Raw genomic sequence first — 23,511 nt, 5'->3', positions numbered from 1 at the left:
TTGACAGAATTTGAAGCTTTGTTTTTTAAAACATTGGTTTGGTTACTGTGTTCACAATCAGTGCTACAAACACACATTCACACACACACACACACACACAGACACACACACTCATACATATATGCACTAAAAAACACAAGCGTTTATTTATTCAGCCAATAATTATTAAGTATCTTTTTTTTTTGTACTAAAAACAATCTTAGATGCTGGTGATACAGGGATGAATAAAGCATAGTTCTTATTCTCAAGGAGCTTGACATCTAGCAAGGGGGAAAAATACAGACTTTTCCCAAGTACTCACTGCATCCTGTTGTAATTCCTGTTTGCTGCTCTGTATTTCTCATGGAATCTTAGGGTCTCTCCAGGCTGGCATCCCACCCCACCCTGTTCTGTATCATTTTCTGGCATGTATCTCCTTGTCTGCACAGTCCATAAACGCTGAAATAAGTGAGTAAAATAAGAAAAATTATATAAATATAATAAGGCTATACAAATAATTAAAACAATAATACAAGGGTTGCATATCATGCTGGCTATATGAATTAAATGCTTTATGAGTGCGGGGGTAGGAAGAGACCCTGGCAAGGGAGCATCATGAGGATTTCAAGAAAGGAGAGAGGAGAGGGTTGCCTGGGATTTGGAGATGAGGAAGGGTAATATGGGCGACTTCTCAAAGAGAAGCACTAAACATGGAAGGAGTTGCAGGCCACACAGATAAGGTTTAGGGAATGAATGGGAAGTGAATGAAACTGATTGATGTGAGTTGGGGAATGAGATCATAAATCCGGGAAGAGCCTTTTCACACTTACATAGAAGTGACCCAGTCTCCTTCCATGTTCTCCACCAGATGTGGTCACTCCAAGAATGTATTTCTCTATGTGTGTGACAGAGATGCTTTTACCTCAGAATCAATTTCCTGTTATTTTCAAGTTGTTCTAAAAGCAACTGGGTAACTTGGCAGGCGAAGGCTGGTCTAGAGAAGTGAACTGCTTCCTAAAATGATTCCTTCAGATATGCACTGATCATCCAGTTTGGAGCCAGTTCTTTTCCCCAAAGGTAGCAACTCAAAGACTTAAATTTTCCAAGTCCTTCATTTTAACTAATATATCTTATTCTCTCACGGATGCGAAGACGCTGCCATCTCATCTTCTAGAATAACACAAAAAGCACACAGAGAGTACTGGGCTCACTTGTGCTGCTTTTTCTTACCCTCAGAGAAGCCTTCTGGACAATCCAAAGCAGAATGCTGCTTACAGCTCTGTTTAAAATCAGGCACCCCTAAAGGTCCATCTGCACCATGCAAGTGAAACATGCAATTTGAGGTAGTCTGATAAAGAACTTTAAAATAGTAAGTGAGATTTTTCTTTCTTATTCCACTTAACTTGCTGTTATCTTCCCCTTAGCCAGAAAGTTGACATTATAAATGTTATTGCATTTACACATAGAAATTATATCATCTCAGGCCAAAGGTGGATGTTGAGACACTGATATCTTGCCTCTCTGCACCTCTAGGTCCTTTTTTCAAGACCTCTGTAACTAAATATACTCTGGTTGCAAGTGGCTGTTAATGGGAGCTGGCCTTATTTTTTCTCGTAAAAGGGGGAGGAGGTGTAGTGAAAGCCAGAACTAGGACTCATAAGTGGGGACTTGGTGGGCACAGTCCACCCAGGATGTTATATGATCCTCCTTCAGAGTGGCCATGAACATGATGGTGGAGGCTTGGGGGTCATCCGTGAGGGTACTCTGGGAGAATGTAAAATAGGGATGAAAAATGATGAAGGGTGCTAATATCCTGAAGAGATTGCAGGATAATTCAGGAATAGCCACTCATTTCATTTTTTAGTTTCTTAACTTACTTTTTGTATATTTAAAATTTAAAAATATAAATTATTTCTATGACAAACAGCAGCCTGAAAAGTAGAGGTAAGCTGATTTTATGTCTTGTAAGATAATACAAAGGAGTATTTTTTTTTTTTTTTACTTTTCAAATTAAAAGTGGAACATTATGATGTGTGTCCTGTCTCTGTGAAATACTGTTTATTGATTCACAACATGGGCAGGGCCACATGCCTCCAGAGAGGTTCAGTTTTCAGATGAAAGTGTCAATAGCCTTCAGCTGAGTCAAGGATCCTGGTTGCTTGAGTTGAAATGTAACACTTAGGTTTCAATGATTGAGTAAAAGATGGGACATGACCTAGTTTGCAAGGTTATAAGTTGCTGGTTTTCCTAGTTTTACAGTGGATTCATTTTCTAGATGGAGCATAGTAATAGCAAGGAGCCCATTATAAAAATTATGTTTATCAGTTCAGTTAAATTTTATAATATATTTTAACATTTTCTGAGCAGCTACAATAATATGTTTGAACATAACTTTTTTATGGCATTGGTATTTCCTGAAGTTTTATGAGGTTTTGGATTTAAGGAACAGAAATAAAAATATATATGTGTAGTTCAAAATCACATTTTAATAATAACTGGATTATTGTCTCCAGCTTAGCTATAAGACTTGCTTAAACCTGACTTATGCATAGCTCAAGTAGATTTTAAGGAAGAAAACTGCCTTTGTGGAAAGCTGAAAGAAATAGATTTATTTGGAAAGTTTTGTGGCCTTAAAATGATGGTAAGGTAGAGTACTATGTGAGACAGATATGTTTTGCAGATCAGGTGTCTGGTTGCAAACATGGAGATATCTTCATGTATCTTCATGTTCATGGTGAAGAATCTGCCCCTGAGCCCGTTCTTCTTGACATCTTTGCCCTGTGGCACACCCCTGTCTTCTTGGAGAGTGTCTCTCTCTCTTTGTTCAAATTCAGAACTAAAAACTTGGTCATAATCACACTGATCATATGTTAATGATGGTCATCCTGGTATCAACTAAAATCAGAAATAATCTGTTTTAAAGTAGAATTGAACCAAATAAAAAACCAAGGCAATCTTTATCACTCGAGGGTCTCCAGGCACTGAAAACTTCCCTTTGAAGTTTTTCATCCCTATAAACATATCTAAGTAAGTACAAGAAAAAAAAAAAAACAGAACTTAAGAATAAAATTACATCTACTGTTTTACTTTTTCAGGTACCAGTTGGCTATAATATTGCATTTCTATTATTTTGTATTTCAGATGGTCTACATTTCAAGTTCATCGAAGATTAAATTGATGTTTATGGGCTGATCTGGAAACCTAAAAGCAATTTGTTTTTCTAAATCTATAAGAAAATATGCACAATTTCCTATCAACCGACTTAAAAAAGGGGTTTTAGAACACAACCCAATGTAAGTAGTAGATGTGCTGTTTTGGTTTTTGTTACCCCCAGTTAGGCCATATGTCTCTTTGCATGTGAGCAGCCATGTATGGATTATATATGTGTACATTTGTGTCTATGCATATGCTTTTTTTTTACACAATTTCTGGGTTCATAACATCTATTACATCCTTCTTTCAACAGACATTCAAGTGCCTATTATATAAAAGGTGCAGTTCTAGGCTGCCCTGACAGAGCTGATACTCCGGCAGGACACACATGAGCCATGTAATTGCACAGATGCATATGAAATGCACACTGAGATAAGTGCTATCAAAGAAGGTCACATAGCTCTATGAGCATATAATCAGGCCCTGTCTTGCCTCCAGGGCCAGATCAGGCTCCCTGGAGAAGGTGATGTGCTAGCTAAGATCTGATAGGAAAAAAGATCAGGAGGTGATGGGAGAAAGAAGGAGGATGGGGTATCACCAGACAAGGGGACTCATGTTCAAGACTGCATGTGCTCAAGTTCTTTCTAGGCGTGACCACTGAATAGCTCTTTTAACCTAACCCATACTATTAAAAACTAATTATAGACTTGCCAGAAGATAAGAAGCTACATGTGAATTCACAGGCACTAGTACTGTTTTATTTTCCAGGTATGAAGTACCATCTTGAAGATGGAATTATGAATATGGCAGCTTTTCTACGGGGCTTTGAAGAAAGGGGGATTAAGACCGACAGGCCTGAGGACCAGTTAAGTAAAGAGAAAAAGAAAATTCTGTTCTCCTTCTGTGAGGTGTGCAACATCCAGCTGAACTCTGCAGCCCAGGCCCAGGTCCACTACAACGGCAAATCCCATCGCAAACGGGTGAAGCAGCTGAGCGATGGGCAGCCCCCGCTTCCAGCCCAGAGCTCGGGGACACTGCTGGCTAGCCCCAGCCCCAACACCAGCACAGGTAGGAAGGAGAGCCTCAGGCTTCCCTTTACTTCCGGGACAAATGGTTTTGTTACAGAAAATGAAGGGTATAGAGTAAGACATCTTCCAATTGAAACTACAAAAAAAAAAAAATATATATATATATATATATATATACCCTTGTCCCCACAGGCAAAATCCAGGAGCTGTTTGTCCCCTCTCAACATATTCTTTATTTTTCCTTTTCTCTCCACCCCACACAGAGTTTCTATATTGGACTGCAGACTTCCTGTATCCCCATCGGGTGTGAACATTCCCTTAATATATTTTGGAATGTGTTTAAAATGGATCTGTGATATCAATTTTCCCCCTCTATGCAAAATTAGACTTTCCTGAGAGTTTTCTTTATCTCCTTTCTATTGGGTGGTGCAGTACTTGATAGTGTATTAAAAGCTACAGCTTTATTTATAACATCCCAAGATGCAGGAAGGGAGTATTAATCTTGCACATTAGACTTGTCATATTGTTTTACAGAGTTGCCAGCAGTGTGCCGCTGCCGTTCTGACAGTAGGACCGGGCACAGCCAGACCCACAAGGCCTGCCCTGAGCTCCTGCCCTCATTTTCACTTTCCTCCCACCCTTTTCTTGTCAGCTGGGCAAAGTCAGAGGCTTAGGTACTTTACATTCCTGCATCTGCCCTGAATTTCAAACAAAGCTTTCCAGTGCTGTATCTTATCCTTGGGTAGCTCTTGTTCTTCTGATTGCCTGTCACCGGGTAGCTTCACAGTGACAGAACTCAGGAGAACTGTGAAATCAAGTTACCCTTGGTGAAGATTTCCCCAAAGGAGGGCCCTCTACCCAGGTTTTGGGTGGAAGGCCAAGAGAAGCTTCCTTCTAAAAGTGGCACAGGGGTTCCAGACTCCACTTGACTGAGTGTTTGCTCTGGTCATAGGGCCTCAACTTGAAGGGAGGTGATACAGAGAAGCCATCTGTTGAAATTCCACTTGGTGCTGCTGCAAGGTTCTTGATTTTGTAAAGTTACACTGGGCATGATCCGCATCGAGCACCAATGAAAATTGTGTGCCTGTGTGTTACAAAGAAATAATTTTTGTACTTCAAGCCAAACCCAATTTCGTTTTACCTGATATAATTTCACATGATCAAACCATTTTCTCAATCAATACTCAGCATTGTGAAAGAATGTAAAGGAACTTATATATGATACATACTAACAGTAGGGAAAAGTTATTTTTCATTTTCTGTTTACTTATTATTAGGGACTGTCCCTATGTTTACATATTAAGAATATCATTAGTATTAGATTAAAAATGAATCCGAGAGTACATAGTCCAAGTAGAAGTTTGAATGGAATCTGAGTTCAAATGTCTATGGACAACATAATCATTAGAAATCATATTTCTGAAGAATGCCCAGTGATGGGGAAAATGGTCTATGATAACATGCTAGGCAAATGGCAGGAACTAACGTGTGTCTAGCTTGGTGCTTACCTGCGCGTGCGCACCTTATCCATTGTTTTGAATCTTGATTCAATGAGGAGCAACTGTGATGTTGACTTTTTTTTTTCCATTCACTTTTCATACTTTTGATCTATCAAATTTCTATTTCCTGCTTGGTAGCAACTCTCCTAACACACTCTCAGCCCATAACTTCTCACTTTTGTATATTCAGGACTCCTCGATGTAGAAGATTCATTTCTATTTATAAAGCATCCATCTCATTGCCAAATTAAGATCTGGCTACATGGACCCTGGAGCATAGAGGCCTGGGCACAGTCGCTCTCACTCTGTCTCTGCCTCAGCCTGCTGTTCAGCCCACACAGTAGGGAACTGCTTAGGAATGGAGGGGTGGTGATTACCTTATTATGGTCTTGACAAATGCTCTTCTGGCTGATGATTACTATCCTGGCTGTCTCAGTGTTCATTGATGTTCCTAACCAGTTCCTTAGGCATTGGGAGTCCTTTATGAGATATACTCATCTTCCAGTTTATCCCTGGCTGGTAGCAAAATGCTCCATTCCTCAACAATATGTGCTTTTTTTCTCCTACACTGTGATACTCCCGGTGAGATTGTGTCCTTGATTTTCGTATATACCAATTATTGGGGCTTGAGGGCATAGTTGGAATCCATCTTAAGAACTTAGATCTGAGGGGATCCCGGCATATAGAGGGTGGAGTCAGCTGTGGTGACTTCTCTTCCCTGCTGAGGCAGTAAAGGTAGCAAGTTCACTTATGAAGAAAGCACCTGGTTAGGAAACAAAATGCCAGTGCCACTTTTGTACCCATTGCTTGGCTTTAGAGAACATCATAGGTGGATTTGTGTCTCCATTCAAAATATAAATATAAATATATATTTATATAATCCTAATCCTCAATACCTCATGACCTCATATGTAACCATATTTGCAGATAGGGTATTTTTATTTTTTTTGTACTGAGGATTGAAACCTGGCACACTTAACCACTGAGCCACATCCTCAACCCTTTTAAAAATTTTATTTAGAGACAGGGTCTCACTGAGTTTCTTAGGGCCTCACCAAGTTGTTGAAGCTGCCTTTGAACTACTGATCCTCCTGCCTCAGCCTCCAGAACTTCTGGAATTACTGGTCACTATGCCCATCTTCTTTATTGTTTAATACTGAAAATTTTCTGCCTTCTGCACAGACTTTTCAGAAGGAAACAATGTATATGAAAACTACCGAAAATTGTCCCATATTTCTCTGATAACAAATACAAAGATAATTTTTGAAAAATAGAACTATAAATTACTGTATTTTATGAAGTTAGACTCAACATTTCTCAGTGAAATCTAAACAAACTGAATCTAGCAATGTATGAAAAAATTATGACCAAGAGGATTTATTCCAGGTAGGCAAGGCTGGTTCAACATTTGAAAATAAATAATCCAATATATCAACAAACAAAAAAGAACTTTTATGATATATTAAGTGATACAGTAATTTTATCAAAAGGCATTTGAGAAAACCTAGCATAAAGTTACCTCATTTTAATAAAGAGAATCTGCAAAACCCTATGGCTAATGTATCTAATGATAAAAGATTGAATGTTTTTCCTCTAAGATTTAGAGCAAGATGTCCACTCTTGCCTCTTACTTGACATAGCACTGGAATTTCTACACACTGTAATAAGGCAAGAAAAATAAAAGGCATATAGATTAGGAAGGAAGAAATAAACTCTCTTTTTGCAGATGACATTATGGTCAATATAAAAATCCCAAAGAATCTACAAAAGAATTCTAAGAATGTTAAACGAATTCAGCAAGTTTGCAAGAAAGAGAAATAACACAGGAAATCAATCATTTGTCTATGTACTAAAAATGAGCATTTGGAAATCAAAATTTAAAACAGTACAATTACAACAACTCACAACAAAATGAAATACTCAGATATGCATTAAAAAATAATAACATGTACAGGATCTGTAGGCTAAAAAAATCACAAAACAATGAGGAAAAAAAATCCCCAAAGATCTCAATGGAGAGATGTACCATGTTTACAAATTGGAGCTCAACATAATTAAAATGTTGTCTCCCTAATTGATCTGTAGGTTTTCTTGAAATTTCTGTCAAAATCCCAGAAGGATCTTTTTTTTCCCCCAGACATAGCAAGCTTATTCTAAAATTTATGTGGGAAAGCACAGTTCCTAGAGTAGCTTAAAAAAAAAAATCTTGACAAAGAACAAAGCAGGAGGAATCTCTACCTATTTTAAGTCTTGCTACATAGCTAAACTAAACGATGGTGTGATTTTAATGGAGAAATAGAGATCAAAGGAAATAACAGAACCCAGAAATAGATCCATATGCATGTACCAAATTGATTTTGGACAAAGATGCAAAAGCATCTAAAGGAGGAAGGATAACCATTTTCTTTTACGTTCAATGAATTCCAAAGGAATTCATAACTGTCTTTAAGGTTGAAATTTTAAGACTTAAAAGGGAGTTAGTCATGCAGAGAGAGCGGAGAAAAGTAATCCAAAGGAAGAGAAGAGACTGTCCAGAATCTCAAGTTAAGAAAAAGCTTGAAGTATTCGAAAAACAGAGATGTGGATGGAATCGAGAGAATTGAAAAGAAACACAGAAGTTTGTGGGTTTGAGAAGGTAGGCAGAAGACTTTAGAAATAGGTTTTCAAACAATGTTTTAATTGAATCATGCTTCTCTAGGTCAAAATGTTGAGCTGGGCTCAGCTAGTTGTTCTTGTCCTGGATATACAGGGGAACCATTCTTGCAGCTGCAGCAGATTCACTGGCAGAATGCCTATTCATACATCTAGCAGGTGGAGCCTGGATCCTTCTGACCAGCAGACTGCTTTTGGAGGAGATTAAACCAGGCTTCCTTACATGGAATCACAGAGGATCGTTCTAAGACAGTCAAGGCTGAAGCTGCAGCTACTGCATTCGTTTTGGTCAGAGCTAGTTAGTCACTGGCCACCTTAAATTCAAAGGGTGGGGAAATAAACTGCCTCCATTTGAGAGATGGCATCTTTTACTTGGCTTTTCAAATTTTAAATTGAGCTCGAATAGATTTTAAGTTGAGGGCATTTTGGGTGGCCGAAGATAATGGTGATGAAAGCCTGGGATATTATACAGCAGGAAGTAGAGGTGATGTGTTGGAATGGGAATGGAGAACAAGATTAGAAGATGTTTTTCTTTTCAGTTGCAGCATTTCTGTCCTGCTGTTTTCTTGGCTGCCATGGTCTGTGCTTCTTTTTGATGCCTTCAGATCCTCTGTTGTTTCCCCCCAACTCCTAATGGACTCTGATCTTCATTCTACATTCAAGAAATAGTTACTACTATTAAACAGCTTTTAGGGTCAGAGTTTTGATATTATATTTTGATATTATAATCATTAAAATGTGTGTGTATGAGAGAGAATTTTTTTGGCTTTTTGTTTTTTGACGGTGTAGGGGATTGAACCCAGGGCCTTGTGCATGCTAGTCGAATACTCTACCACTGAGCTACATCTTCAGCCCTTGTGTATGGAGTTTTAAGCACACCACTCAAAATTCCACACTGAATCTCATGTATATTTAAAATGTTAAATTTATCCTTGAATGCATTTCCATTTTCGAAAATTTTTTAAACTTGAAGATGCAATGCTACAGAACTACCACAAGATGGTGCCACAAGTCTACTGAAAGTAAGATATTTTTTTTTTTTTCCTCATCTCCACCTCAACATTTTGGTGGAACTTACTAATAGATATGGAAGCAAAGAAATACCTTACAAAAGGGTGAGGGTATGTATGACATGCATGTCTGGACTGGAACATGCTCATTTGACAGATGCTTAGAGCATCTTCTGTGCATTAAACAGAATCTATAAGGGAGACAGAAAGTGTGTTTATATATAGGGATGGATAGGAGAGGTCTTTCTCCAGTGTTCTGGAATAAAAGTCACTACTTAAATATATACATATTGTCCCATGTATGGAAAAATTTTAGTCCATTTTAAAAGGTATTAAGAAAGAACATAAATTTTAAATGATGCCGATTTGTGTGGTAGATGCAGAGATAGGGCTAGTATCCATTAATATGATAATGTCTTTTATTTTTATAATAGAAAAAAGTTTACTCATTCATTTATTCATTCATTCATTTTTGTTTCTTATGGTGCTAGCGATCAAACCCAGAGCCTTGTGCATGCTATACTTGCATCCCAGAAACACATTTAAATGCTTGCTTTTCCTTCATTTTCAATTTGCCATTTATTCAACCAAGAAATCTGATTTTTGCAAAATATAAGTGCCCGAGTGAAAGTATAACAAATCGTTGATGAAGTACATTAAGTTTCTACCAGTAAGTTTGTTAGATGAGTGATTTCAGTGTGAGGCAGGTGGGTTACATTATTTACAATAAATGTTATTATCCACAGGCTTCTTAATTATAAATGTATAAAACTCCTTTTTTAGAATAATTATTATACTTTCTATATACTGGGTAGAATGCATATGACGTCCTGTGATTTTTTCACGAAAATATAAACTTGAAAGGAGAAAAGATCATGGTCAAAATATAATCAACTTGGGCTTTGAAAGGAAGGCATCTGTTTTTCTTAGCATAAATCTCAGTTCCCGTTGAGAGGGCCCAAGAATTGTCACTTGTAGTAATTTAGACCCAGTGATGATGCAAGGAATATCAGTGGACTTTTCCAATTCTTTGACTTAACCAAAATCCATACTGTTTAGATTCCAAGTATTATAGAAAATCCTGACCCTGTTCCTCCAAGAAAGGATAGAGTAGGTATCCCACCTCCGTTCCCCCTAAATGAATTTAGTTGGGGTTTGTATTATACAGCATATTTTAAAAAATTTTTAGTTGTCGATGGACACAATACCTTTATTTTATTTATGTACGTAGTGCTGAGGATCAAACCCAGTGCCGCATACATGCAAGACAAGCTTTCTACCACTGAGCTGCAAACCCAGGTCTTTATAGAGCATATTGAGATTGAAGTTCCTTGTGAATGGGAATAGAGCAATTTAGAAATAGAAGGAATGCTCAAGTTTAATTCCAGATCCCCAAAATGCTTTAACTTTGAGACAGAGTCCTGGCCATTTGGATGGTGTCAGAACAATTCCTGAAATAGACCTGAAAAAGGTATTGTAAAACAATTCCCTATTCTGTACATGTGGTTAAAAAAAAAAATGTTAGACAAGGATGTTGACTAAGAGTTGAAAACTCTAAGGGATCAATATATGAATGGCTTTGAATTTAAAAAAAAGAGAGAGTCAAAAGGAATGATTGACCCTTTTTCAGTGAGTGAGGAATAGTCTTGTGCTTTAAGAATGCACTGGAATGGGGGCTGGGGTTGTGGCTCAGTGGTAGAGCACTTGCCTAGCATGTGTGAGGCACTGGGTTCGATCCTCAATACCACATAGAAATAAATAAATTAAATAAAGGTATTGCATCCATCTGTAACTAAAAAATAAATTTAAAAAGAATGCTTTGGATTATGAACATTTATGTATATCATATTTACCAAAAGATAGGGGTAGCTTCACATCAGGAATCATGCCTTAGATTTTGGAAACTAAATATTGGCATTGTTTAGTGAGCGAATTGAATTTAAAAGTTATGGCAAAGAATTTGGTGAGTGATTGATTTAAATCACCAAAGGTATTCTTAAAATTTTGATGTTTCCTTGGAATAGGAGTGTTATCTTTCTCTAGGGAGTAAAGCTTTTGGTAACCAGTTAAATGGAAACATAAAATTTATTATTTATTTCCACTGTGGAATGAATGTGTTGTTGCCCTGACTGACCAACTTTCTTCACATAAATGCTCTATTTTCAGCATCGTAGCCAAGGAGGCTGCACCAAATTAGGCATCCCTGATGAATGTTACAACTCGCCATGGGGTTTGTGTTCATTCTTGGCATGAGTGGTTTATCTGGAGATAATTCTTGGGTCAACCATGAATCATGTTTGCCCTTCCTTTGGTTACATGAAGAGTTTGAAGGAGCTGGGAGGGCTAGATGTTTTATGTTTTATGTTCTGAGTTTAATGACATCCATGTTATATCAACCCACCTCAAGAGTTTGCCCTCTGATGAGCCTGCCTTGCAAATCCAGCAACTCTTGGCCTATAGATGTTGAATGTTCATGTGTTATTATGTGGACTTGATGTTAAAGGTACAGGGGATTTTGATTTTAATCCTGATATGATACCTGCTCTCTTGGAGAGTCAGTTACTTGTAGAAACTATAATAACGTCTTTGAACCATCAGGGTACCATTTTGGTTGCTAAAGAAATGAATTGTGAAATTGTGTTATACTGTCAAAAAAGAACAGATAAATTCAGTTTTCTTCTTCTCAAGGAAAATGACATTGTGATCACATTCTAGATACTAAGACAAGAGCTACACATTCCACTCAACTTTATACAGGAAATAGGAAGACTTCTCCCCAGGTCAATCTAGATCCCAAGGGTCAATCAGAAAACACAGAAGTTGATTAGTATGTTAAATGCCCTTGGTCTAACATCCAGAGTCCATATTTTGGTCTGTTAAAGTTTTGTGATATACTTACTTTAAAAATGTATTTATTGGGGCTGGGGTTGTGGCTCAGAGGTAGAGCACTTGCCTACCATGTGTGAGACACCAGGTTCTATCCTCAGCACCATATAAAAATAAAAAAGACATTGTGTCCACCTATAACTAAAAAATAAATATTAAAAAATGTATTTATTAAATATATTCATAGAATAAACTCCAATTAAATGCAACATAATATTCATGTTCTTTGGGAACATTCTTTCTTAAATGGATTTTAAAATTAAAGTTTGAATGTTGATGATAATGAATATTGCTATTTATTTCTACAAGTGATTTTGAAGAATCCCCATACCTAGAAGTACATAGCACACACAAATAAAATAGGGACATTTATCTTATAAGGTAAAACTTATTATTTGTTTCTAACAGTGTTATATTTGTCTAACATTCTATGTGTTTTGCTTATGGGTACAATGAGAAAATGTTAAGAAAACCCAGTGTTTTATGCCTCACTCTGAAAATGCATTCTTCCTTTTAATTTTTTTGAATTAAGGTAAGTTGCCCAAAATTGTGTATGTTAAATATATTTTTTGCCAGTAGATATAAAGTAGGCAATTAATAAATGATTGTTATGTCTCAGTCTTAATAGCACCTTCCCTTATATTTTTTTGCCCATCCTGCTAAGCATTGCTACCCACCAAAATCTCTTTCCCATGCAGGAGAACACCTGCTTAGGCACCATTTCATGGTTCTTAGCATTATATGTTTAAATACACATCTCTACACATCCTTATTCTTTTACCTGCAAAAACTCCTAAAATCCAAGAAGCTCTGAAAACCAGAAGATTTTATAATTCATATTGATGGAAAAACCTGACCTGAACTGATGTGAGGTTAATTATAGTGTTTATTTCTCCCAGCTAGTATGAATATGCACATGTTTTGCTACAGAAATGCTGATGTTTCTGATTACACAGTTGTTGCCCCAGACCCTACTGGAGATGTTATGTAATTCATGGTATATGCATCTGAAAATGTTTAAATTCAGTAATGTTTCAGATACTAAAGATAAAAAATTAAGGATCTATAATCAACATATTGGTTTCATTTTAAATTTGTATTACTAGGGAACTTCACATGCTGTAATAATAATAATAATAATAATAATAATAATAATAATAATCCCATAATCATACATGAAGTATTTTCTAAGACAAGAAGAGTTGAGAGGGAGGGGACTGAGCAATTGTGAAATCAATGATGTCTGTCATTTCTCATGATATACTGAAGTGTTGCCCCAGGGGCTTCACAAAATAAATACAACTCAAGTGAGGAAAGGTGATTGCAGAGACTGACATGGAACGTAGAATGTGAACATGTGCACACTCGTGCACTTGTATATGCATTTGTATATCCACTCCTGTGTGTCCATGTCTGTCTCTGAGGAAGGGTGTCTAATCCTACAGATGGGGACTCTACAGTCGTCAACTCTACAGATAGGGACATAGTGAAGATAACCCTGGGAGTGCCACATTTGATATTGCTCCTAAATGCCATGTTCTGTATATGTATGTTCTGGCATATGCTTATTTTTATACAGATGTCTTAGACTATTGACAGTACTAAATGTGTCCCCTAAGGGAGAGTAGTATTACTAGAAGAGAATCCAGTCACTTTCAGAGGATCCCCAGATGAAGCGTTGCCTTTATTGGATCCTGATTTTAGTGAGAACCTAAGCCCATTTAAAAAATCTAAACAGACCTTTAAATGTGTTCTTAGTACTGCCTACTAAGGATTTCTTTTCTTTCTTTTTTTTTTTTTGGTGACTTTTTGGTAAGTGTTTTATGTCCTTTTTGCTTTGCATGAACATGTCAAAGCTCTGCATTTTATGATCGCAAGTCACTGCTGATACTTTCTGGGGTGTAGCTACCTTGTGCCTTTTTAAGACTGTGTCAACCACTCTTGCATCTTACATTTTAGTAACAGAAGGAAGAAGATGCTGAAAGGTAAAGGTTTCAATTTGGGGGTGACTGAAACAGGGATATGTGGTTTTAATGAGCTATAGGTTATCTTAAAATAATGAACAAAGATTATGATGTCGAAAATACTCTTTGGCATGTTAAAATCTTTAAAGAGAATAAATTTAAATCTTTATTGTTTAAGAACTTGTCCTAGAGTAAAACTGATAGTATTTTGCCCTGGTGTTAACAGAGCCCTGCACATTTTTATTATCATTTTAATCCACAAACAGGCACTTAGGGGTTAAAGGATATTTGACTTGCTCTTTAATGGACATCTGTGCCAAATCTGTGGATTTTTTTTTTTTTTTGGTTATAATTGTTGTTGCTTCTAGTGATTTCATTTGTCAGTACAGAAGTCCCAGGAACCTATAGCTATTTTGGTTTTTGCAACCTTGATAATAAGTCCTTATAATATAGACTACTGATTGCTTTTCTGTATCCTGCTTATTGTTGAAAAGCCAGGGCTATTTTTAACATTTACACAATTTCGATAGATGATTCTTCATTCCACAAGGTTTGGTGCTAATCTGTGGAGCCTTTCATAATTACATGCTTTTTGTGGTTTGCTTGAATTTGATCACAGTGGCTGATTTCATGCATTGATAATGAAGGCTTAGGTTGCCTGTTTCTCGGCATAAATCCACCTCAGACTTGTGCGTTGACAGTGCTTCTGGTTTCAGCACGCGTGGAGATATAGAATTGAAATTGCTCTGCTTTCTTTACAAATGACTCAGAGTGTGCTTGTCCTTCCCTAAAATGTTGCCAGCGTGTGAAGGATTTTCAATGAGCAGTGCAATAAGCCAGCAACTGGGAAGGTTTGGAGCGGCACTGATATAACGTGGTGCTGTCACACGGATAATCAGGGCTGCAGCCAAGTCCCTGTAGCACTGTGCATTACCCTGGTCACATCCTGGAAGTTTTGTTTATCCAACTTGGTTGCTCGGGAAGCTGGTGAAAGCCCTGCAGGATGTGGAGTGGACTTCCTAGCAGAGGTGAGCATTTTTATTCTAAAACTTGGATGCTGAGGTTTGGGCTGTCAGTTACAGATTCTTTCGTATGTTGTGCTGAATCCTGTGGAGTCATCAGTTGTGTTTATCACGTCGTACTGACATTTCCAAAGGGGAAAATTGAAGAGCAAATATCTGATTCTTTAATGTTATTGGGAAGTTACTCCTTAAATGGGTGTGATAAGCATCCTTTTCCTTCTGCACTGTAAGCTGTGTGCCGAGGACATCTTACCAGTAGGTGACTTCCCTTGCATTTTAAACATTCAGAACAAGTCAGTGATATTATGCGATTTGCTATCATTACCGAAAGTAGGCAATTAGCAGTGTTATTATGTGCTTCAGGTGTATAAAAAAAGGCTGTAAACTAAATGTACTTTGTAGAATCTTTGACATGAAAAATATATAGGAGGAAGCAAAGTCATGTTTACGAGATAACTAAGAAAGTAAGAGAAATGGATTACATACTGGAGTTGACACCTTGTTGAGCTGGACATTATTAATAATTAAAAGTTATGACCTGTCATGCAGTGGGCAACCTACTGTAATTGGTTTCTAGTGATGGTGTGCCAAATGAGGGGGGGGGGATTAACAGCATTTCCTCTTGAAGCATGTTTTAATTAGATGTGATATTTTAAATGTATCAGGTTTTATCACTTAAGTGTAACTTCCCCCAGTGCTCACCTGGGGAAGTTAAATTATGTTGAATATGATCATCATGCTCCAAAAGATCTGATGTAGCATTTTGAGTATAGGCTATCTGAAAGCCAAATAGACAAGGGCAGCTCAAAGTTAGCCTCTTGGTAGATGGAGTCAATTGCTTAGGCTCTGCTAAACTCTAGTTCTATATGATGAGAAGCCGCTCCTAAACAAGGAAGGAGTGTGAAGGTGATGATGAATTCAGATAGCATTTTATGCTTATTAAGTGTTCGGTCTGCAGAGGAATCTATTTTTATTTGATTGGAAGCTAACATGGTACATGGGGTGTGTGTATATGTGTTTTTTTTTCTTTCTTTTTTTTATTGTTGGTTGTTCAAAACATTACATAGTTCTTGATATATCATATTTCACACTTTGATTCAAGTGGGTTATGAACTCCCATTTTTGTATATGTGTTTTTCCTGCTAAATTTACTTGAGGCAGCTGTTTTATAGCTTTCAGCTTTAAAGTTATAGATAAGTGTGTATTTGACAGAAGACTCGAGAACCCCATTTGCTACCAGTACATGTAAAGCTTGACTAAGCAGAAGCATCGGGAGCAAACCATTTGTGTTCGCCAATCTGTCTCGGCAAGTCCCAGGGCCACTATCTTGCTAGAAGCCACTGTGTGCTTTTGAAAGCATGAAATTAGTTTTATACTGAGCACATGGTTTCTCATTTAGCAGTTCTTTTTATGGTAATGGTCAATTTATGGTTCACTGCTGGGATTCCGGTGTTCTGTCAAAGCTGATTGCTTCTGCTAAGGTGTCTGTGTGAGATTTAAAAAAAAAAAAAAAGTGGGGAGGTGGGAAGAGTCTAATTAGACCCTCAAGAAGAGACTCTGACTTTCAGCCTAGTCTACTCTCTGGGTGTTTTGTCATTTCTCCAGAGTTCTTTATGTTGTTTCATCCAGGATCTACAGGTTTCAAGTTGTTGACATCTACCACTGTGGACCTTCCCTAACATGCGTTGTCATTTAGCTGTGCTCTGAAATGTGAAGTATTTGTTCATCTCTACTATACATTTGTAGAAAGTCACTCTCCTCATGCTGACCATATTGTGTAGTTCGTCATTACTCATCTGCTTGTCTGTTGCTACATCCCAGAGCACTCTTGCAGAGCGGGAAAGGCTTCTGTACCTTTTACTTTTGATGCGAACTACTCCCACTTGGTTGCACATGTCTGTGCTGTGAGCTGGGTGAGTGAGTCAAAGTAAGGCATTCTGAAGATACATTAAACACTTGAAAAACATCCCCTTTCATGCAGTGACTTCATCTTACTTGTTTCTATGGAATGCTCACAGAGGTAATGCACTTATGAATGTGGTAAGAAGGCCTTCCTGAGCCTCTTCTTTCCATCAGAAAATAACCCTTGTTGAACATCTTGTGAATCATAATGTATTTTGAAAGAGAGATGATCAAAATTACCAGGATACATCGGAAGGTATTCTTTATTGTGCTTATTCTCTGTATGTTGATAATGTTGGTAATGGATATGTAGATGGGTCAGTAGACATGGTGGGATGAGGCTAGTACACTTTTTCTCTGATGGGGTCTTGACAATGGAGTTGAAAACACCTCTGAAATCCTGAATTTTATGATTTTCTTCGTGTTAATTCTTGGATCTTTGCCTAGGTTAAGTGGTTGAGCATGATTATGAATTCCAAATAAAAGTGTTATTATTGGACACTTTAGAATGTACTCTTTTAATTAGGAAAAGGTTTTCTGGTTTTGGACGAAGCACCATTTACACAACATTTTTTTTTTCTTTGGTTCTTTTGAGAATGTCATGTCATGTCACAATTCATTGTCAGATTATCAGGGGTACTTTGTTATGGATTTCAACTTACAAATAAAATATCTCCTATTTATCACTTCCCCAAAGCCTAAGAAACAAATTGGGTCCGTCGTTGAGAATTAGAAGGTTATAGGGCATCAAAATTTTCTCTTTGAAATTCATGATGATGTAATGTGTTTAATAATGAAAACCTTTAAAGAAGTTTTAGAATTTCAGAATTCTCTTAGAATAGTGAAACTTGTCATATTACATAGAACATAGAAAAGGGATAATTTGGCATATCTGCCTGAAATCTTAGTAGCAATTTTTCTTTTTTATAAGAAGTAGGATTTAGGCAGTCATGAGAACATGAACCTCAAGAATTTCAGCAACTTACCTGCATCTTTTCACTTTTATGTCATGGGACAGTAATTGTAAGCTGCACTTTACCCGAAATGCTCACCATCTCTAGCAGTCAGAGAAATGCAAATCAAAACCACCCTAAGATACCATCTCACTCCAGTAAGATTGGCAGCCATTATGAAGTCAAACAACAAGTGCTGGCGAGGATGTGGGGAAAAGGGTACACTTGTACATTGCTGGTGGGACTGCAAATTGGTGCAGCCAATTTGGAAAGCAGTATGGAGATTTCTTGGAAAGCTGGAAATAGAACCACCATTTGACCCAGCTATTCCCCTTCTTGGTCTATTCCCTAAAGACCTAAAAAGAGCATGCTACAGGGACACTGCTACATCGATGTTCATAGCAGCACAATTCACAATAGCAAGACTGTGGAACCAACCTAGATGCCCTTCAATAGATGAATGGATTAAAAAAAATGTGGCATTTATACACAATGGAGTATTACTCTGCATTAAAAAATGACAAAATCATAGAATTTACAGGGAAATGGATGGCATTAGAGCAGATTATGCTAAGTGAAGCTAGCCAATCCCTGAAAAACAAATGCCAAATGTCTTCTTTGATATAAGGAGAGTAACTAAGAACAGAGTAGGGACGAAGAGCATGAGAACAAGATTAACATTAAACTGGGATGAGAGGTGGGAGGGAAAGGGAGAGAGAAGGGAAATTGCATGGAAATGGAAGGAGACCCTCATGGTTATAGAAAATTTAATACAAGAGGAAGTGAGGGGAAAGGGGAAAATAATACAAGGGGGAGAAATGAATGACAGTAGAGGGGGTAGAGAGAGAAGAGGGGAGGGGAGGGGAGGGGAGGGGGGATAGTAGAGGATAGGAAAGGTAGCAGAACACAACAGACACTAGTATGGCAATATGTAAATCAATGGATGTGTAACTGATGTGATTCTGCAATTTGTATACGGGGTAAAAATGGGAGTTCATAACCCACTTGAATCAAAGTGTGAAATATGATATATCAAGAACTATGTAATGTTTTGAACAACCAACAATAAAAAATTTTAAAAAAATGATTACTTATGAAATAGAGCAGATGTAGTAAATGTGTTTGAGATGGGAAACGTGATTGCAAAATTGAAGTGCTCTCCAAATTCTTTGGAATTTCCCAATTGTGTACGTCAGTAGTTTGAACAATTTTACAAAGTTTGTGGTTTGTTTCCAGATACATTGCTGAGGTGAATATACTTCAATGAGAGAATGGGTTCTTACCTCAAAAGCTTCATTTCCCATCTTTCAGTCCTTTCATTAACTTCCTTTTCCTCCTCATTAATTAAATGAGAAGACCTCATTTCATGGTTGCCAAATTTAGCGAATAAAACTGTATAGGACTTCCAGTTAAACTTGAATTTTAGCTAAAACAATTAATTGTAGTGTAATCATATTACATTTGGGACATTGCTTATATTGGGATATACTTCTATTAAAAAAATAACTCATTGTTTAGGTGAAGTTCAAGTGTGAACTGGGTGTCCTGTACAAGTCTGATAACCATTTCTAATTTCCAAATAAGAATGTGGGTCTCCAGTAATGGTTCTTAAAACTGATTCTATAAAAAAAATAAGGCTTCTTCACATTCCTGTAAACACTGTACTGTTGCAGTTTAGTACCTGAACAATGCTCTTTGGTGAGTTACCATTTGAGAAACTTAAAATGGTATATAAAAATATGATGGATGGTGTGGAAATCCTGAATAAGTATATGAAGACTCCTGTATTTACTAAAATAAAATGATAAGAATGACACATTAATAATAACCATCAATGGCATTTTAGACCAAAAAAAATACTGTACAATTAATTTCTAATTGTTACCCTTTATCAGCTAGAACATTTTCAGGACTTTCTTCCCTAAGCAGGTTTGAAAGTTAATTTTGTCTTCTTGCAGTTCGGATGCATAATGAGAGGTTTTTCTCCTAGTGCCCACTCCCCTGCCCCTCTATCTGGTGTTTATTTAAATGTCCATCGACTTTCTGGCTTTTGACTCAGTTTTTGACTCGCCACCCCATAGGTTTCTGAGAGAAGGCAAAGAAACTTGCAGACTTGACATAAAAAAGTGTGCAGTCCTTTAATTGTTCAACTCATTAGTAAAGCAGAATAAAATAAAGATAATTTTTATGTGCCTACTATGTGCCTCACACAACAAAAAATATTTATAGGTGGGTTTTTATTAAATTGTTGAAACAACTTTGTATACATGCTAAAGTTGTTTACCAGAACCCTGTTCCTAGCTCTGAGCTGCCTCAATTTTAACCTCACCAGAACACAGCAGAGTATTCTATCCTGGCTTGGAATATTAACATTGTGCAACCTCTCTGCAGAGAATGAAGAGGCTGGTTCTCTCATCTCACCCAAGGCTGCACTGGGAAGTGCTCTTGGCTCACTCATGTTTCTCCACTGCCTTTCTTTCTCTCCTCTTTCCTCATGCCCTCATTTTTTGTAAATATCCCTGATAAGAGTGACTGTACATAAGTATATAACCTGATTCTCAAAATGAGGGAAAAAAAAGTAGAAATGAGCCACATACATACTGCAATAAGATGCTATGTTGATTCCTTGCAAGTAATTAGTGAATAATATAGTTAAGATGCTTGGAGTAATTTCTTCAATGTAGTTTTTTTAAAATATTTTTTTCAGATGGGCACAATGTCTTTATTTATTTTATTTCTTTTTATGTGGTGCTGAGGATTGAACCCAGTGCCTCACAGCTGCAATGCAAGTGCTCTACTGCGGAGCTATAACCCCAGCCTTGCAACCTAACCTTTTTGACCCTTTTAAGGCTACCTCAGGTTTCTGTCACTCATGTAACATGTCATACTAGGAAACCTGTTTCTAGCCCAAACTGGTCATTTGAATGTGGGTAATATTAACTTAAATTTTGGAAACAGATGGTCCCTACCATCCCAATAAAGGCTGTGTGGTAGACCATATCTTCTTTGAATTAATCCCCCACCTCCGTAATCTAGTGATTTTTTTCAATATCTATTGTGTAGAGGACAAATTATTAATTATTTCCATTTTTCATATCTTTTAACAGTATGCACCCCTTTGTAATTACTCTGGATCCCCCAATGCATTTTCTGCCTCCTTTCATCAATCTGTTTTTTTTACTTTTGCCTAGTCAAAATATTCCTGTATTGTGCATTACTTGTTTTATTTGTTTAAAATGATATTAGTGGTGCTTTCTGGTATCTGAACTATACTCCTTGAGAAAAGATGCTAATCTCTCTTTACCTTAAATCCTCTCCTCCAGTCCCCATGCCATCTCCAATGTCCTCCTACTTACTTCAGTCAAATTTGGCTGTGTGGTATGTTTGTTATGGCAGAATACCAATGTGAATTCATGATCCCAATTTCAATCACTGAATATCTTCCAATTTTTTTTCTTTTTAAATTGGAAAGGCACTGATGAGTCAGTTAAATTGCTGGTTTGAAGGACTTTAAATGATCTCTTAGATGGTATTCATAGGAGTAATATTCATCTGTAATAATGAAGGGTGGGGTCCTGCTATTTGGTCAGCTGGGCAGAGCATGCCTGGAGTTTGGGCAAAATGCAGAGGGCCTTAAAAGTGCTTTCATTTGAGAGTAACCAGCATGGCCAAGGTAAAGCATTTTTTTCAAGAAGTGATTACTAAGGAGTTTTATTATATGTAACATGTAAATTATAGTTTTTCAATAATACTCTCAGGTAAAATTAAGATCAGCATTTTGTTGTTGTTGCTGTTTTTCATGAAGAAAGATTTTTGCTTAATATCAAGAACTTCCCAATAGAACCATCTGAAAATGATAGGATTCCTTCTCTGGACATCTCTTATTGGTGTTACTGAAACAAAAGGCAGATTGCGACTTAGACATGTGATTAAAGGAGATTTAAATGTTGGGTAGATGGTTAAAGTAGATGATCTTCCAACCTCAATCTATAATTATATGAGCGTGTTAAATTCAAAAGGTAATACATTAGTGACCACTTGTTTAGCACATGGGTTCAGCATCTAGGAACTGAATGGTTATGGGAGCAGTTTCTGAGAAATTCAAAGTCCAGCTCCACCACAACTAAGCTGCATGATTGGGGGCAAATTACTGCACTTTCCAAGTCTCAGTCTCCTTATCTGTAAAGCATAGATAAAAATAGACCCTGCTGCATGGATCTGTTGTAAAGATAAGTGAAAATAATGTATATAGAGGTCTTTGCAAGATGAGCTAAGGGGAAATGGAAGGAATATATAACCAAAAGTTATCATAGCAAAAGCTATAGGGCTGCCAAATAATGACTTTATGGTTTGGCATGTGGTAAGGGCTTGATAAATGCAGCCCATTATTATTATTTGCAAATTATTCTTTCTCCTGTTTTAACTATCTTCTAAAATCAAGTAGTAAGTGCTAAAACCTAAAAAGGGTCAATGTTGATGGAAGCCCTGGGGCTGCAGCCCAAGAGACCCAAGTTGGATGGCATAGTATGTGAGGCTTGGGGTGGGTGGAGGCCCCTGGAAGAGTGGGTGTGGGAGTGAAAGGGAGGGAGTTTCTCAGTGGAGGATTGGGGAACCTACTGGTTTTAATTCTTCATCCATTTCCAACTGCTATTCCATTTGATCCTTACCATAACCCTAAGAAGTAGAGAAAGTAAGATTTGCTTATTATATTGATAATAAATCAGCATCCTCAAAAAAAGATGACTGAAGTGCTCTCTTGATGAAGACAGCAGAGCTGTAAGTCAAACCTAGACTCGTTTACCCCAAACTCCGCTCAACAGTTGCCAGATACCACATCAGCTTCCCCTGCCTAGTCTGGTGCAGATAGGGTATTCACATTTGAAAAAGGGTTTATCAGTAGAGACCATAAACCATGTGATGAAGTTTGGAAATAGAGGCAAAATCTGTAAAGGGAATGGATGACCTTAGTGCAGGGATGGACTTTTATACTTTGCTGTTGATCAGAAGATAGTATTTAAAGAAGGCTGGACTGATCATTCAGAGCTCAAGAAGTAGCCCTACTAGTCAATGATGCTAATGTTAATATTGCATTTTATTTTGCCTGCCTGCTGAAAGCACTTAATGTATAGCATAATTAACTATCCTTGACATATCTCGTGCTAAAGGGCAAGTTTCTCTAGCATGGTCTAACAAATCTAAGAGTAACATGAATCCTGATATACTAAGAAATTAATGGTTCTATGAGTTGGGGAGGCGGAAGGACAAGAAACTAAAGGTAGTACTTTGATTTGATAACTCAAGAGCTAAAATATATCTGCAAAATTGATAAAGAAAAAATGTGCTATTTTAAAAGAAATTTTTTATACAATGTTATAAACTCCCCTCCAAACAAGCATCAAACAAGATGGAGCCTTTTAAAAGTTATTCTGAATATTCATGTTTTTATATATATATATATATATA

At 37.1% G+C, this 23,511-nt stretch overlaps 1 protein-coding gene across 6 annotated transcripts in view; it reads left to right on the top strand.

The window, feature by feature from the left end:
* Znf385b (zinc finger protein 385B) overlaps positions 1–23,511 on the top strand; it is a 295,618-nt gene that overhangs the window by 13,028 nt on the left and 259,079 nt on the right. For 3 of the 6 annotated variants that reach the window (XM_048808103.1, XM_048808104.1, XM_048808102.1), the window contains exons 2-3: positions 3,121–3,272; positions 3,901–4,200. In XM_048808103.1, the coding sequence (XP_048664060.1) occupies positions 3,903–4,200 (298 nt within the window). In that variant the 5' untranslated portion in view covers positions 3,121–3,272; positions 3,901–3,902. Of the gene's footprint in view, positions 1–3,120; positions 3,273–3,900; positions 4,201–13,365; positions 15,200–23,511 lie in introns of those variants that run through there. The other 3 variants (XM_048808109.1, XM_015481115.2, XM_048808106.1) reach the window with 3 other exon arrangements.

Source organism: Marmota marmota, unplaced genomic scaffold (assembly GCF_001458135.2).
Source record: "Marmota marmota marmota unplaced genomic scaffold, marMar, whole genome shotgun sequence".
Taxonomy (NCBI): domain Eukaryota; kingdom Metazoa; phylum Chordata; class Mammalia; order Rodentia; family Sciuridae; genus Marmota; species Marmota marmota.
This window is presented reverse-complemented; position numbering and strand designations above follow the sequence as displayed.